The sequence below is a fragment of the Artemia sp. Qi Xiang Cuo genome, chromosome 4, assembly GCF_049724085.1.
Source record: "Artemia sp. Qi Xiang Cuo chromosome 4, ASM4972408v1, whole genome shotgun sequence".
NCBI classification, from domain to species: Eukaryota; Metazoa; Arthropoda; class Branchiopoda; order Anostraca; family Artemiidae; genus Artemia; species Artemia sp. Qi Xiang Cuo.
Genome location: NC_142797.1, coordinates 67,159,724 through 67,173,696, shown reverse-complemented (window position 1 = coordinate 67,173,696; position 13,973 = coordinate 67,159,724). Strand labels below are relative to the sequence as shown.

At 36.2% G+C, this 13,973-nt stretch overlaps 1 protein-coding gene across 1 annotated transcript; it reads right to left on the bottom strand.

Moving 5' to 3' along the window:
* Positions 1–7,546: 7,546 nt before the first annotated feature.
* Positions 7,547–9,121, bottom strand: LOC148953348 (uncharacterized). The gene has a single exon (XM_089087932.1). The coding sequence runs from the start codon at positions 9,119–9,121 to the stop codon at positions 7,547–7,549; it is 1,575 nt and encodes a 524-aa protein (XP_088944058.1).
* Between the last annotated feature and the right edge of the window lie 4,852 nt (positions 9,122–13,973).

Below are 13,973 nucleotides of genomic sequence, written 5' to 3'. Positions count from 1 at the left end.
GGCTTTTCTGAGCTAAGGGGTCTTAGTATTTCATAGGTGTGTGTTGTCTGAAACTTATGATTTGAGGTATGCAATTTGCTATTTCCGACTTTTCATAACCAGATTTCTTAGTCATTCGTAGGTGTGTGGTGTCTGAAACCTATGATTTGGGATGTGTGGGTTGCTATTTTTTGACTTTTCTGAGCTGGATTTATTAGTCTTTCGTATGTGTGTGTTGTTTGAAACCTGTTTTTTGGAAATGATTGGTTTGCTATTTTTGACTTTTCTGAGCTAGATTTATTATCATTTCATAGGTGTTTGCTTTCAGAAAATTATGATTTGGGAGGTGTAGTTTGCTTTTTGGACTTTTCAGAGCTAGGATTCTTAATCCCTCATAGGTGTTTGCTGTCTGAAACTTCTAGTTTGGGATGAGTAGTTGGCTATTTCAGGCTTTTCTGAGCTAAGGTTTCTTAGTATTTCGTAGGTGAAGCTTCCACGTCAGTTTTAAGTTCACCAAGACATAAAAAATTTAAAGTTCAGTTCTAAATTTTTCCATAGAAGATAGGAAAAGTTATACTATGATTGTGATTATTTTCTATGAAGATGGAAAGTTTCACTTTAATTCTAAATTTTTTTAAATTCAGTTCCGACTTTTCTCAAGGAGATGAAAAAATTTAAAGTTCGGCTCCAAATATTTTCCACGTCAGTTTTAAGTTCACCAAGACATAAAAAATTTAAAGTTCACTTCTAAATTTTTCCACAGAAGATAGGAAAAGTTATACTATGAATATGTTTCCCGGAAGATAAAAAGTTCTAGTTCAATTTAAAATTTTCTTAACGAAGTGAAGAAAAATTCAAGTTCTCTTCTGAATTTTACCAAAGAACACATTCAATTCTAATTTCTCCAGAGAAAATAAAAATCTTCCACTTCAGTTCTTTATTTCACAAAGACATAAAGAAATTTAAAGTTCAATTCTAAATTTTTCCAGGGAAGATGGAAAAAGTAATACCATACTTGTGAATATTTTCCCGAAAGATAAAAAGTTGTATTTGAATTTAAAATTTCCTCAATGAAGTTAAGTAAAGTTCAAGTTCTCTTCTGAATTTTAGCAAAGAACACAATTCAATTCTAATTTCTCCAGAGAAAATAAAAATCTTCCACTTAAGTTCTTTATTTTACAAAGACATACAAAGAAATTTAGAAGTTCAATTCTAAATTTTTCGGTGGAAGATAGAAGAAGTAATACCATACTTGTGAATATTTTCCCCGGAAGATAAAAAGTGCTAGTTCAATTCAAATGTTCTCAACGAAGTGAAGAGGAATTCAAGTTCTCTCTTGAATTTTACCAAAGAACACAATTCTATTCCAATTTCACCAGAGACAATAAAAATCTTCCACTTCAGTTCTTTATTTCACAAAGACATAAAGAAATTTAAGGTTCAATTCTAAATTTTTCGGTGGAAGATAGAAAAAGTAATACCATACTTGTGAATATTCTCTCGAAGAAATGAAAAATTTAAAAATACTGTTCCAAATTTTTCACAGAAGATAAAAAAGTTTAAGTTATCTTCGGAATTTTACTAAAGAACACAATTCAATTCTAATTTCTCCAGAGAAAATAAAAATCTTCCACTTCAGTTCTTTATTTTACAAAGACATAAAGAAATTTAGAGTTCAATTCTAAATTTTTCGGTGGAAGATCGAAAAAGTAATACCATACTTGTGAATATTTTCTCGAAGAGATAAAAAGTTCTAGTTCAATTTAAAATTTTCTTAACGAAGTGAAGAAAAATTCAAGTTCTCTTCTGAATTTTACCAAAGAACACAATTCAATTCTAATTTCATCAGAGAAAACCAAAATCTTACACTTCAGGTCTTTATTTCACAAAGACATAAAGAAATTTAGAGTTCAATTCTAAATTTTTCGATGGAAACAAGAAAAAGTAATACCATACCTGTGAATATTTTCTCGAAGAGATGAAAAATTTAAAATACTGTTCCAAATTTTTCACAGAAGATAAAAAAGTACAAGTTCTCTTCGGAATTTTACCAAAGAACATAATTCAATTGTAATTTCAACTGAGAAAATAAAACTCTACCACTTATGTTATTTATTTCACAAAGACATAAAGAAATTTAAAGTTCAATTCTAAATTTATCGGTGGAAGATAGAAAAAGTAATACCATACCTGTTAATATTTTCTCGAAGAGATTAAAAATTTAATATAATGTTCCAAATTTTTCATAGAATATAAAAAGTTCATGTTCTCTTCGGAATTTTACCAAAGAACACAATTCAATACTAATTCCTCCAGAGAAAATAAAAATCTTCCGCTTCAGTTGTTTATTTCACAAGTACACAGAAATTTAAAGTTCAATTCTAAATTTTTTCGGTGGAAGATAGAAAATATAATACCATACTTGTGAATATTTTCATGGAAGATAAAAAGTTCTAGTTCAATTTACAATTTTCTCAACGAAGTGAAGAAAAGTTCAAGTTCTCTTCTGAATTTTACTAAAGAACACAATTCAATTCTAATTTCACCAGAGAAAATAAAAATCTTCCACTTCAGTTCTTTATTTCACAAGGACATAAAGAAATTTAGGTGTTAGACACAGTTAGGTGTATGATTAGGTTAGGTTAGGTTAGATTAAGTTCGGTTAGGTTAAGTTAGGTTAGGCTAGGTTAGCCTACGACCGCGCGCGTACGTAGGCTAACCTAGCCTAACCTAACCGAACTTAATTTAGCCTAACCTAACCTAACCATACACCTAACTTTTTGCCTGTGTCTCACCTAAACTAAGCTAACCTAAGTTAAGCGTACATGGGCTAACCTAACCTAACTTAACCTAACCCAATCTAACCTAACTTAATCTATCCTAACCTAACCTAACCATACTCGCCAGAAAAGGTTAGGTTAACTTATCCTGAGCGCTCATGATAAGTTAGCCTAACCAAACCTAACTTAAACATGGAGAAATGTTTCTATTTATCTATTAATATTTATTTATATCTAACCTAACCTATTGTTTTGGAGGTTAGATGAACGAGCTTGAACGATTGTCTTTAATACTAGAACGAGGCACTCATTTTCTAATTTAAAAATTTGAGGGGTAAATTCATAAGACAAAGGAGCTAAAGTTTAATTTAAAATTAGAACAGAACTTAAAATTTTTCATCTCTTTGAGAAAAAACCAGAACTGAAGTGGAACCTTTTTATTTTCTTGGAAAAATTAGAAGAGAACTTTGAATTTTTTATGTCTTTGAGAAATTAAGAACTGAAGTGGAAGCTTTTTTCATTTTCATTGGTAAAATTCAGAAATGAACTAACTTTTTTATCTTCTTTAAGAAAATTCAGAAGAGAACTTGAACATTTTGCACTTCTTCGAGAAAACTCAGAATTAAAGTGATGCACCTTATCTTTCTGTCGAAGATTCAAAATCAATGTATAACTTTTTCTATTTTCTATGAAAAATTTGGAACAGAATTTGGAACAGAGCAGCAGGGGTGCGTGACACGACTGGTACCCCCCTTTCTACTCCCAATCATATAGCTAATATTTTTTTGTTCGTTTTAAGTTTTGATTTTGCTCCTTGCTTTCAGTTGGAAAACTTGTTTTTTATATTTAATTTCTGATTTTTTTTTAAATAATGATGGGAAATCCGGCACCCCCTTCATAGCAATGTCCCTTCCCCCTGGGCAACTTCATGAACATATCCTCCCAGATAACCCCCAACCCACCCCCACCCCCGACTACCAGAAAAAAGTCCCCCTGAAAACTTCTGTATACTTCCCAATAACCAATACTATATGTTAACATTGGGTAAAGTTCATAACTTTCAGCCCTCCCCCTGGGGGCTTCGAGGGATTAAGTTATCCTAAAAGACATAGTTATAATACTTTCGACCATGCTGAACAAAATGCTTATCTCAAAATTTTGATCGGGTGTCTTTGGGAAAAAATGAGCGTGGGAGGGGGCCTAGTTGCCCTCCATTTTTTTGGTCACTTAAAAAGGACACTAAAACTTTTAATTTCACCTTCAATGAGCCCTCCCAAGATATTCTAGGACCACTGGGTCGATACGATGACCCCTGGGGAAAAGAAAAAAAAACAAAACAAAAAAAAAATAAACACGCATCCCTGATCTTTATTCTGGCAAAAAATGGAAAATTCCACATTTTTGTAGATAGGAGATTGAAACCTCTACAGTAGGGTTCTATGATACGCGGAATATGATGTTGTGATTTTCATTAAGGTTCTATAGCTTTTAGGGGATCGTTCCCCCTTTTTTCTAAAATCAGCCTAATTTTCTCAGGCGCTTAACTTTAGATAGGTAGAATTAAACTTGATGAAACTTATATTTTTGAAATCAACATTGAAATCTGATTGTTTTGATGTATCTATTGGTATCAAAATCCTGTTTTTTAGAGTTTCGGTTACCATTGAGCCGGGTCGTTCCTTACGTACAGTTCGTTACCACGAACTGTTTGATTCTACTTTACCTACTCTTGGCTATCATGTAAAGGGGTTAGGTTAGGAAACTATAACTTTCAGGGATGGGTCTACAGGCTAAAATATGTTCTGGGAAGGTATTTTAAAGTACTTGCCTCCACTCCCTCTCTCTCTTGAGGGTACTGGCCTTGGATGACATTTAACAGTCTGTGTGTTATAAAAGTGAAACCTTGCAAAATAGATCTTCTGCTTAAATGAAGTAGCCTACAACAAAATTGTTTTCAGCTTCACAGCTTTGCTCAATCCCATTTTATAAGGTTTTAAAGATAGGTATGCTAGTACATTTTCTAAATTTTGAAAAAGGAAAACATTGATATGGCTTAAATTTTACTCAAATAACAGGAATTACATTTTTCAGAACTAAGGCCAGAGAAAAAGAAAATGATAATTGAAAATTAAGGTAAAATATTGTTTTGTCAAAATTTCAATAGGTCATGTAGGCAAGTTTCAGGGCCCTCAAGAGGGAGAAGGAGTGGAGGTAGGTACTTCAAAATACCTTCCCAGGATATACTTTAACCTTTAGATACATCCCTGAAAGATTCATTGTCCTAACCTAACCCTTTTCCAGAATAGCGAAAAGTAGCTAAAGTAGAATTTTACCAGTCCTTGAGTTAAGGGACCCCCAGTGCAAAATAACATTAAAATATATATTAATTCACCCAAAAGTGGGACCAAAATAAATTTGCCAAAAGGTAATAAACTTGCTTGAATCTTAAGTGTGTGGGATGTGGACTCTAACGGGTGTGAAAAACGTAAGGTTTCATTCATAGGCCTTCCGAGGATAGGGCTAAAAAATTGACCAGAATACTTCTTTCAAACCGGCCTGAAAGCTGTATCCTCAATTACTTGGGCCAATGAATAAAAATAAAAAGCCATAGAAAAGCAATTTATATTTGGTAGAGAATTGACAAAATCTACCCCCTCCCCCCAATCTCTGGGACGTAGGAGAGACAAACTTAAAAAAGGAAAAATAAGAAAGAAGGTGAAGAGTGACAAGGAGAAATGAAAATAAAATAGATACGCATGCACGAAAAAGTAACATCAAGGTTGAGGACAGGGGGAGGGTCCGGATTCCCCTCCCTCCTCCACAGAACCAGAAATGTCTTAAAGTTATTAAAAGCAAAACGAAAACACTAACGAATAAAGAAGGAAAAGTGGGAATATATTAGATAAAACTAAATAAATAAGGATTTGCAGGGAAGTGGCAAGTGGGGTCACCTACCCTTCTTTTTGGGGTGTAATTAGATCAGAAAATGGAAAGAAAGCAAAGCAACCACAGATATTTATGAACAAAACATAAGATTAAGCCGGCTGAGGATCTTGTCGGTTACTCTGGGACAAGGCTTGGTCGTTGCTATGTTTCTACTGCCTCTGCAACCATGACATTCTATATTTCTATGGAAATCACACACGGGGTATGGTTGGTATCTAAAACCCTCGGCTCTTTGTGCTATAATTTAAGAAAAATCCACAAAGCAAGTTTTTCAAAACAAGTAAGAACTCCATTAAGTCAAAAATGAGCAGAAATAAATTTAAATAATCTTCCAAGCGCAAAACTACCACAAATCACCATCAATAAATAAACGAAACCCAAAACGAACAGAAATCACAATAAATAACCGAATCGAACTCAAAACGAGCAAAATTTAACATAAGTAGGGCTGACAACCCCCATGCTTTCGGAAAACCAGAACGCAATTTGCACTTTACTGCAAAAAACAACAACAACTGACCGTGGATTGTCAGTTTAATATTACTTAGCTTACTTAGGTCCTCCTACGCCTGGGGGCGCATAAGGCAGCACCAGTGACTCGCCATGACGACCTGTCCTGAGTCTTCAACCATAGCTCCTCCAACGAGGACCTCGCCAGCTTCGCTTCCTTCTTTAGCGACCTGCCAAGGGTCATTTTCAGTCTCCCTGATTTGCAGAGACCGGGGGGGGGGATCCAACACCATGCGTCGTGCGGCAGCCTTCCTTCCCCCATTCGCACCATATGCCCCCAATACATCCATCGCCGCTTTCTAATGAGATCAAGGATGGGGGTATGATTTGTCATATGATAGATTTCATAATTTCGTATTCTTTCCGTCCAATGTATATTTAGGATAGACCTTAGGCAATTATTGTCGAATGCCCGGAGTCGTCGTTCTAGCTGAGCAGTGATGCTCCAAGTTTCGCAGCCGTACGTAAGGACAGAGACCACATTGCTATTATAAACTTTAAGATTTAACTTCTGGGAATATTTATTATATCTCCAAACATTTCTAAGGTAGCTGAAAGCAGACCCAGCCAATGTTATTCGGCACAGTATTTCTCTTTCGGAATTGGCATCTTGCGTAAGAATGCTGCCGAAATACTTGAACTCTCTCACTTCCTCAATTTCCTCGTTGTAAACCAAAAGTCCTTCGGCTAAGTCAGGCATGACTGCATTCGACATTGATTTGGTCTTATTAGCATTTATTGAGAGTCCGACAGCATTTGCCGTACGACCGAGTTCATTAATGTTGCGTTGCATATCTTCTGGGTCGTGGCTAATAAGTGCAACATCGTCAGCAAAATCACCATCATTGAGTTCTCTCAGTGGATTTAATTGTAGACCGCCACTAAAACTGCATCCACGGAGAACAAAATCTATCACTATGACAAACAGTAATGGTGATAGAATGCAGCCCTGCCTTACACCTGACTGAACAGAAAACCACTCCGTTAGGCCATCCTCTGTCTGTACTGCGCACATGATATCATGATATAGCGCTTTAATTATATTTACAATTTTGGTCGAAATTCCATAATGCACTAAAATCTTCCACATGGTTCCATGGTGTATCGAGTCGAAGGCTTTGAGAAAATCTATAAATACTATAAGTAGCTGAACTTGCCATTCATTGGATTCATCCAGCAGGACTCTAAGGCTAAATATCAGGTCCCAACGATCTATTCTGGTGGAATCCGTGCTGCTCATCTCTCAGCACATTCTCCACTTTTCTCTGAATCCTGTAAAGAATTATTTGGCACAGGACTTTACTGCCAACAGACTGTAAAGCAATACCTCTTCAATTATCACATTTAGTCTTTTGTCCCTTTCTGAAGAGTTTTACAATTACTGCCTTTGACCATTCACTAGGGACTTTTTCTTCATCCCAAACACGGGAAAGAAGTTCGAATATGGGTTCGGCTAGGGCGCTTCTACCGTACTTCAGTAATTCTGGTGATATGCCATCATTGCCTGCAGCCTTTTTGTTTTTCAAATTCTTTAGGGCCTCCTTGACTTCACTAAGCATGAGAGGTCCGGAACATATTCCGAGATCGAACAGTGGTTCTTCAGGGATATTTAAAGTAGTTGTGGGAGGCATCTGATTTAGTACCTCGCTAAAATGCTCTTTCCAGCGTCGGACCATGTCATCAGTCTGGGTTAATAAAATGCCATCTTTGCTTTCAACTTGGGTCGACGACGCCTTTGAAATACCCGATAACTGCTTCGCTATGGCATACACAGTACGGCTATCTCCCCGTCTAGCGGCTGCCTCAGCCTGTTCGGCCATAGTTTCGAGGTACATCCTCTTATCATCCCTGGTTGCTGCTTTGACTTGCTTATGGAGACGCTTGTACTGTGCTTTCAGGTTATCTACATGTTCTCTAGAACAAGTCGTGCTATGGTCATACTTATCTAAGAGGATTTTGAGTTGTGCCCTTTGATCAATAATATCCCAACTACTTTCAGATATCCACTGCTCTTTCTTCTTCCTGTTGTAGCCCACAACATCTTGTGCGACCTCTTTCACGGTTTCTGCAATTTTTTCCCACTGACTATCAAGCAACACTTCATCCCTTAGAAGGGAAAACTTGTTTGACAAAGCTGTAGTATACTTTTGCAATACGTTCGGGTCCTGCAATTTCCTCAAATTAAAGGTTTTCACTGGCCGCTGGGGCTTTGTCACAGTTTTTAGTTTCAGCTTGAACTTGACAACAGCAAGTTGGTGATCGGAATAACAGTCTGCACCTCGGAAGGTTTTAACATCCTCTAGACATCGTCGCCTGCGCCTCGCAATTAGGATATGGTCTATATCATTTCGTGTTACACCATCAGGCGAGTTCCAAGTATACTTGTGAATCTGTTTATGTGGAAACCATGTTGCGCCGACGATAAGTTCATGAGTAGCGCAAAAATCGGATAGTCGCACACCATTGTCATTAATTTCCCCCAGTCCATGTTTACCGAGGATAGTTGGGGCATAAGAAAAATCACCTCTAACTTTAGCATTAAAGTCCCCACTCACAGTCACAATATCATGACGATGCGTTTTTGCAACAACATTCGATAACACACGATAAAAGTCGTCTTTGGTTTGATCACAGGCATCATTCGTTGGGGCGTACACTACAATAACTGTCAATTTGGCCTGTGAAGTGGCAAAACGGGCACGAAGAATCCGCTCACCAATTGGTTCCCAGTCAACTAGGCATTTTTTGGCCCGATTACTTAGTGCCATTGCGACACCTGCTTCTTTTCTAGTCTCAAGTCCGGAATACAAGATGTGGTAAATCTCAGTTTTCAAAGTCCCAAAACCAGTAAGCCTGGTCTCAGAAAGTCCAGCTATGTCAATACGGAACTTATCAAGGGTTCTCATAACACTGTTGAGTTTTCCTGGCTATGTTTCTTGATTAACTGTTCTAACATTCCAGTATCCAATACGAAAACACTCGGCCGTTTTCAAGAATCCCGTCCGGGGGCGTGCATTAGCCGTCATCACAGAAGAAGAAGAAGTCAATCCGAGGCTGTCTGTTGCTGTTTCTTGAATAATCGGTTTTTACGGTGGCGGGTTACTAGCCCACCGACCAACCAACGAATTGGAACAAAATGGTCAGCTTAGATTAGTATAAGCAGGGGTACCGCGAGCAGGTTGCTGACTACCGCCCCTAAATATACCGATATTTATTTGACAATTTTTTCATTTGTTAAAGTAAAAAAGTAAAAACATTTTAAATGTTTTTTTTTCAGTAAAGTGTAAATTATGCTCGGTCTTGAGATAGTAAGGGGGTTTGCTTGTTTTCCCAAAAGCATCTTAAAATCCGAAAAGTAAATCCGATTGGTGGTCTATTTGATTTCTATTGGCCAAGGTTTGATATTTACTAGGTTGCAGCTGCCTCTGTAACCATGATGGTCTTATATTCCTGAAATTGTACGAAAGTTTGGTCGTCATCTAAGACCTTCTGTGTTTTGCACTAAAGTCTTTGCACTTGTGTTTTGTGTTTTGCACTTGCACTAAATTGCTTTCCCAAAGCAATCTTAAATTACAAAAAGTACAGGTGGTCTTTTCAGTTACTTTGGGCCAGGATTTGGTCTTTACCTGGCTTCGGCTGCCTCTACAACCACGACAGTCTTGTATTTCAAGAAATTATACAAGGGGGATGGTCTGAATCTAAAACACTTGGCTCTTTATGTTAAATTGTTAGCACAGCTTAGATTGGCTTTTCTGGAAAATTTTTGGAAATGTGAAATTCCATTCTCTTGAATGTAGGTATGAAAGTTGGAATCCTTGGAGTACTTCGGTTAAATATGCGAAAATCATTGATTTTTAACTTCTAATGAGAGCCTATTAGCATATGAAAAATTTAACTTACGTTTCGAACTTCTATATTCGTATAATTTTATTATGTATATGAGGGGGTTCGCCCCCTCGTCAATACCTCGCTCTTTGCGCTAATATTCGAATTTTGTTCCAATTCTTTAAGAATGGCCGTTGAATCATGGCCCTGAACCTTTTGAAATTACTAAGAATACTTTAGAGTAAAGAGAGAGGTATTAAGGAGGGGACGAACCCCTCATATACGTAATAATTTCTGTTCGTTTTAATTTTTAATGTTGCTCCTTACTTTTAATTGAAAAAACTTGTTTTTTTAAATTTAATTTCTCATTGTTTTTAAATAATACTGGAAAATCCAGTGCCCCCTTGATGGAAAGTATCTTCCCCCATGAAAAATTACTCTATGTAAGGATCCTATCCTGTAACCCCCTCCTCTGACCCCCTCATCAACCATAAACCCCCTCCCTGAAAACGTCTGTATTCTTCCTAATACGGTGGTATATTTAATATAAAAAAAAACAAGTTTTTTTAACTGAAAGTAAGGAATGACATTAAAACATAAAAGAAACAGAAATTATTCTGTATATGAAAGGGGCTGTCCCCTCGTCAACGCCTCGCCCTTTGCGCTAAAGTTTTTATTGTTTAAAAAAATAGAGTTGTGAGAAATAGTCAAACTTTAGCGTATTAAATAAAAAAAAAGTTTTTTTTTAACTGAAAGTAAGGAACGATGTTAAAACTTCAAACGAACAGAAATTATTCCGTATATGAAAGGGGCTGCGCCCTCCTCAACGTCTCGCTCTTTACACTAAAGAATTTTCTTGTTAAAAAAAGAGTCGGGAGAAAGTCAAACTTTAGCGTAAAGAGCGAGGCGTTGAGGAGGGGACAGCCCCTTTCATATACGGAATAATTTCTGTTCGTTTTAAGTTTTAACGTCGTTCCTTACTTTCAGTTAAAAAAAACTTGTGTTTTTTTATTTAATTTCTGAACGTTTTTGAATTGATGCAGGTTTTGATTTTGGCTCACCGCACATAAATAATTAAAACAAAATTTGCATATTAGTTTTACTTTTTTTGGTTAAATGGCTTTCTCGAAACTTGTTAAATTTTATTTACAAACGTTTTTATTAGTAATAAATATACGTAACTTACGAATTAACTTACGTAACGATCTTCTATATTCATAGATTTTTAATACGTATATTAGGGGGTTCGCCCCCTAGTCAATACCTTGCTCTTTAAGCTAAAGTTCGATTTTTGTTCCAATTCTTTAAAAATTACCCCTTAATCACAAAGGTCGTTAATTAGAATAAATAGCTCTTATGAAAGTACTAAAATATATTTTGATTAATTAGCGAGTTACTGACCAGAGAGCGAACTCGGTCATATATATAATATTTCCTTTTCGTTTAAAGTTTTGGTGGTACTCCTTACTTTCAGTTGAAAAACTTGTTTTTTTTTTATTTAATTTCTGATCTTTTTCTTTAATAATGCTGGGAAATCTGGCACCCCCTTCAATGCAATATCCATTCCCCCACGAAAACTTCCTTCATGGAAAGATCCTCCCATATAACCCCCAACCCCCCCCCCCACCTACCAGAAAAAATTCCCCTGAAAAAGTCTGTATACTTCCCAATAACCAATACTAGGCCTATATGTTAACATTGTGTAAACTTCATAATTTTCAGCCAACCCCCCGGGAACTTCGGGGGATTAAGTCATCCTAAAAGTCATGGTTATCATATTTTCGACCATGCTGAACAAAATGGCTATCTCAAAATTTTGATTGGGTGACTTTAGGAAAAAATCGAGGGTGGGAGGGGGCCTAGTTGCCCTCCATTTTTTTGTCACTTAAAAAGGGCACTAGAACTTTTAATTTCCGTTCCAATGAGCCTTCCCAAGTTATTCTAGGACCACTGGCTCGATACGATCACCCCTGGGGAAAAAAAAACAAACAAAAAAACAAATAAACGCTCATCCGTGATCTTTCTTCTGGCAAAAAATGCAAAAGTCCACATTTTTGTAGATAGAAGCTTGAAACCTCTACAGTAGGGTTCTCTGATACGCTGAATGTGATACTGTGATTTTCATTAAGGTTCTATAGCTTTTAGGGGGGTCTTTCCCCCTTTTTTCTAAAATCAGCTAAATTTTCTCAGGTGCGTAACTTTTGATGAGTAAGACTAAACTTGATGAAAGTTATATATTTGAAATCAAAATTAAAGTTTGATTCTTTTGATGTATCTATTGGTATCAAAATTCCGCTTTCTACAGTTTCTGTTACCATTGAGCCGGGTCGCTCCTTACTTACAGTTCGTTACCACGAACTGTTTGAAAGAGCTAGGCGATGAGAAGGGGACAGCCCCTTTCATGTGCGGAATACTTTCTATTCTTTTTAAGTTTTAATGTCGTTCCTTACTTTCAGTTAAAAAAAAACTTTTTTTTTATTTAATTTCTGAAGGTTTTTGAATTAATGCAGGTTTTGATTTTGGTTCACCGTACATGAATAATTAAAACAAATTTCCATATTGATTTTACTTTTTTGGTTAAATGTCTTTCTCGAAAATTATTTAGTTTTGTTTACGAACGGTTTTATTAGTAATAAATATACGTAACTTACGAATTAACTTACGTAACAAACTTCTATATTCATATATTTTCAATACATATATTAGGGGGTTCGCCCCCTTTTCAATACCTCGCTGTTCGCGCTAAAGTTTGAATTTTGTTCCAATTCTTAAAAAATCACAAAGGCTCTTAATTAGAAAAAAATAGCTCTTATGAAAGTATTAAAAACAAATGTTTAGCGTTAAGATCGAGGTATGGGCTTGGGAGCAAACCCAATCATATGCGTGAGAATTTTTTTTCGTTTTAATTTTTTATGTTGCTCCTTACTTTCAGTTGAAAAACTTGTTTTTTTTATTTAAATTCTGATCATTTTTTAAATAATGCTGGGAATCCGGTGCCCTCTTCATAGCAATTTCGCTCCCCCAATGAAAACTTCCTCCATGGAAAGATCCTCTCACGCAACCCCTGATCCCCCACCACTACCAGAAGAAATCCCCCCTGAAAACGTCTGTAAACTTCCCAATAACCAATGCTATATGTATGGGGATTCAGTCATCCTCAAAGAAATAGTTATTATATTTTTCGACCATGCCAAACAAAATGGCTATCTCGAAATATTGATCGGGTGACCTTGGGAAAAAATAAGCGTTGGAGGGGGCCTAGTTGCCCACCAATTTTTTGGGTCACATAAAAAGGGCACTAAAACTTTTAATTTCCCTTCGAATGAGCCCTCCTTCGATATCCTAGGACCATTGGGCAAATGCCATCGACCCTGGGAAAAACAAAAACAAAAAAAACAACAAAAAAAACAACAAAAAAACAAATAAACACGCATCCGTGATCTTTCTTCTGGCGAAAAATACAAAATTCCACATTTTTCCAGATAGGAGCTTGAAACCTCTACAGTAGAGTTTTATAATACGCTGAATCTGACGGTGTGATTTTCATTAAGATTCTATGAATTTTAGGGGGTATTTCCTCATTTTTCAAAAATTAGGCAAACATTCTCAGGCGCGTAACTCTTGATGGATAGGACTAAAATTGATAAACTTATATATTTGAAATCAGCATAAAAATCTGATTCTTTTGGTGTATCTAGTGGTATCAAAATTTCGTTTTTTAGAGTTTCAGTTACTGTTGAGCCGGGTCGCTCCTTACTTACAGTTCTTTACCAGCACGAACTGTTTGACAAAGGGCTAAGCTCGTAACTTGCAGCCCTTAGCCCGGGGACTGTGGGGGATTAAGTTGTCGTCAGATTAAGTTGAAGACATAGTTATTAGATATTTCGACTATGTTGAACAAAATGGCTATCTCAAAATTTTGATCCGGTAATT